We start from the raw sequence: 3,358 nt of genomic DNA, 5'->3' as shown, positions 1-3,358 counted from the left end.
ACATAGACTTTTAAAAAGCACCCTAAACAAGTTATCTTTCTTTGATCTCAGAATGACCTTTCCCAACCCTGAACAATGTTTCAAATATTCTACCGTGATAGGTAGTACCCTTTCCTCGCACCATGTACACTAGACTGTTAAAAAATCAAATACTTTTTACAAGCTAATGTAAAAGAGCAAGGTGTACACCTTTTAAAAACAGTGGCCCCTGTTAAGTAAGATGTTTACTTTTCAATAAAATCTGTTCTTTATTTTGTTTGAAGGTTCATCTGGAAACACTGGTTCATCAAAATGGACATCGCTTCACTAATGACAGCTGTACTGACTCTCGGTCTGGTTTCATTGACCTTGTCAACAACCCAACCTCCAACAGGTATTCCTACAACCCTTCCACCCACCCATGCTGCACAAGGATATCCTCAAGGACCGGAGGCTACAGTAGGTGAGCCAGATGATATGGAGCTAATCACTGAAGAACTTGAGGAATTGAACGAGAGCCACAAACAATTGAACAATCAACAGGAGCAACAGACACATCATCATCAAGAGCATCAAAATCAACAGCTTCAGCAACAGCAGCAGCAGGTTTCAATGCACCAGGAAATGCTTCATCAGCAGCAGGCCTGTGGAAGAAGCTGCTGCGGGTTCCCAGGAATGCCTGGGATCCCAGGAACACCAGGACACAACGGTCTACCAGGAAACCCTGGCATCAAAGGAGAACCCGGCATGAAAGGGGACGGCGGGAACGGGGGCCAGCAGGGATTGGTTGGACGCCGTGGATCCAAGGGACCAAAGGGTAATAGAGGACCTGAAGGTCCACCGGGAATGAAAGGAGATAAGGGAGACTTTGGAGGAATAAAAGGTGATCCAGGAGAAAGGGGCATACCAGGAGAACCAGGCATGAAAGGACTACGCGGACCCAGAGGCCTTCCAGGGATCCAAGGACCAGCAAATCACGCACTTCCTCCAGAACTTCGCGTAGCTTTCACCGTAATCAACGCCACCCGCTTCCCAACAGCCAACACACCTATTGTCTTCCAAACAATTGTCAGTAACTCCGGAGAAGGCTACAATCAGGACACTGGCAAATTCACCTGCAAGGCTGCGGGGCTTTACGCCTTCACTTTCCAATTTTTCGGTGGATACCACAATTTTCGAGCGGAAAAGGCCAGTCTTATAAAAAACTATGAAACTGCTTTAACGGCAATGTCCACAGTGGACTCGAGACTGGGAAACTTTGCAATTCTTGATTTAGAGGAAAACGATGATGTCTGGGTGCAAATCACAGAAAATAGAGACTTTGGACCATCTAACTATAATTCCTTCACTGGATTTCGTCTATACTGATTTTGTGAATTCTCTTTGATGACACAAAGCACAAATATGTATCTTTAATCATTCTCTTCCTCAAATATCAAGCATTCACTCTCATGTTGTGAATTATGGCAATATTTTCATTCTCTTTCTTTCTTACCTCGTGTAGAAATCTCATGATGTAACTGCAAGGAATGTCATAAGAAGGTTGTAGATTTAAGTTATGTTTGTTACTTTGATTTAAAGAAGTTACACAATAATGATAGGAGTTGGTTTGTTCTTTTTGCTACTGAATGTCTTGCGCAAGTAAATTTGTATATGATTTATTTACCACATCAGTTTATGAACAAAATTAAAGCACGCTCTGCTCAACTATATTTATTTTCTATCCTTTTTTACATGTTATACTAGCTACATGCAAGTAAATAAAACTGACTTAAATTTAAAAACAACTTTCAACCTCATTGAATTCTTGATAGATGCTGAAAAGAAAATTACTTTCTTAACTTGCAATAGTTCTTTTGAAGATGTTACTGTAACAAGTAGAAGCCAATGTTTTATAGTTCATAGATCTTGTATATAGAAAACTAATCTGACTACAGCCATCTTGATTTCCATTGTCCCTGATTTTATGATCATCTTTCAATTGGACTCTTGAATAAATGTGTAATACCTTGGTCACATTTGTTCTACGGTGGCCGTACGGCGAGTCGAAAACAGCCGTTTTGACATTTTTGTACCAGCTATATATAGGTAGTTTGAATAAAAATGATTAAAACGGCTGTTTTCGACTCGCCGTACGGCCGCCGTAGAGCAAATGTGACCAAGGTATAACTGTTGAATAAGTGTAACATAGTTCATTTTTAATTTTTCACATTATTTATGGATTCATGTATTTAATGTTTTTTTATACACCAAACATGTATATAATCTTTATCTTGTTATAGTAGGATCGCTGGTTAGAATGTCAGTTAGATGTTAAGATTTAAAAAAAGAAAAGAACTTTGGTAAATCATGTTGAAAACAGCCAAATTTGAATTCAAAATGGCAATACTGATATAAAATACATCATTTCTACACTTCAATGGAATACAATAAGCGATATGATTTAAAATGATGAACCCTTTTTAATTTCAATGATAATTTAAAATAAAAAGGACCCCAAAAATAATCTGCAAGTGCTATTCATTTTTCAACACTTGTAAAAAGAGAATGTTAGTTTGTCTCGGATAAAAATATTTAACAACACTTTCTTCATAAAACTCTTGAATAATGTTATTTACTGTTGCTTTGTAATTTTTAACAATGTCATCTTAGACTTTTGAATAATTTGCAGAAGAGAGAACATGTGAAGAGTTTAGGTCCAAAAGGTACCAATTCCACTTTTAAAGGAAATTGAGGTACCTGTTTTTAACAAAAGTTTGAACATGTTTTTTTCTTCTTCAAAACTATCTCAGCCATTACTTTATAATGCATAGAGAATTTTGGTTGTTATACAACATAAAGGAAAAGGACTGGTGCATGGAAGGTCTCTTCATTCAATACAATATAAACCAATAAATGATATCCAAATGTGTGGAATATGTTTTCCTTTAGATCAATTCTTATTTCAGTCCACATTTTTATACTTTAAGACAGAATATGACAGAAACTAGAAAAAAATAAGAGGAGAATGAGGAAAGAGAAGATGGAGAGAAAGGAGAAGAAGAAGACGACGAAGGAGGAGGAGAAGAAGAATGTGAAAAGGAAGGAGAAGGGGAAAGGGAAGGAGAATGAGAAGGAGAAGGAGAGTGAGGAGGAGGGTGAAAAGGAAGAGAAGGAAAAGAGTGGGACAAGAAGAAGGGGGAGGGGAAGGAGAAGGGGGAATTGGAAGGGGAATGCGAAGGAGAAGAAAGAGATGGAGATGGAAAAGGAGAAGACAAAGGAGAGGGGGAAGGGGAGGGGGAGAAGGAGAAGGAGGAGAAAGAGAAAAATAGAAGATGAAGAATACAAAGAAGAAAAATGAAAATGAAATTGAAGAAGATGAAGAAGAAGTAGAAGAAAA

The 3,358-nt window shown here is 38.0% G+C and overlaps 1 protein-coding gene across 1 annotated transcript; it reads left to right on the top strand.

Moving 5' to 3' along the window:
• Positions 1-264: 264 nt before the first annotated feature.
• On the top strand, positions 265-2,911 carry LOC129273059 (collagen alpha-1(X) chain-like). The gene is made up of 2 exons (XM_064107839.1): positions 265-1,978; positions 2,143-2,911. Exon 1 carries the CDS (start codon positions 292-294, stop codon positions 1,345-1,347), a length of 1,056 nt encoding a protein of 351 aa, XP_063963909.1. The 5' UTR covers positions 265-291; the 3' UTR covers positions 1,348-1,978; positions 2,143-2,911.
• The last annotated feature ends 447 nt before the right edge of the window (positions 2,912-3,358 follow it).

Source organism: Lytechinus pictus, chromosome 12, assembly GCF_037042905.1.
Source record: "Lytechinus pictus isolate F3 Inbred chromosome 12, Lp3.0, whole genome shotgun sequence".
Lineage (NCBI taxonomy): Eukaryota > Metazoa > Echinodermata > Echinoidea > Temnopleuroida > Toxopneustidae > Lytechinus > Lytechinus pictus.
The sequence above is the reverse complement of the archived record's forward strand: the minus strand, read 5'-3'. Positions and strand labels throughout refer to the sequence as shown.

Coding starts and splice junctions, on each gene's coding strand:
- LOC129273059 (XM_064107839.1), top strand. CDS start 292: ATGGACATCGCTTCACTAATGACAGCTGTACTGACTCTCGGTCTGGTT.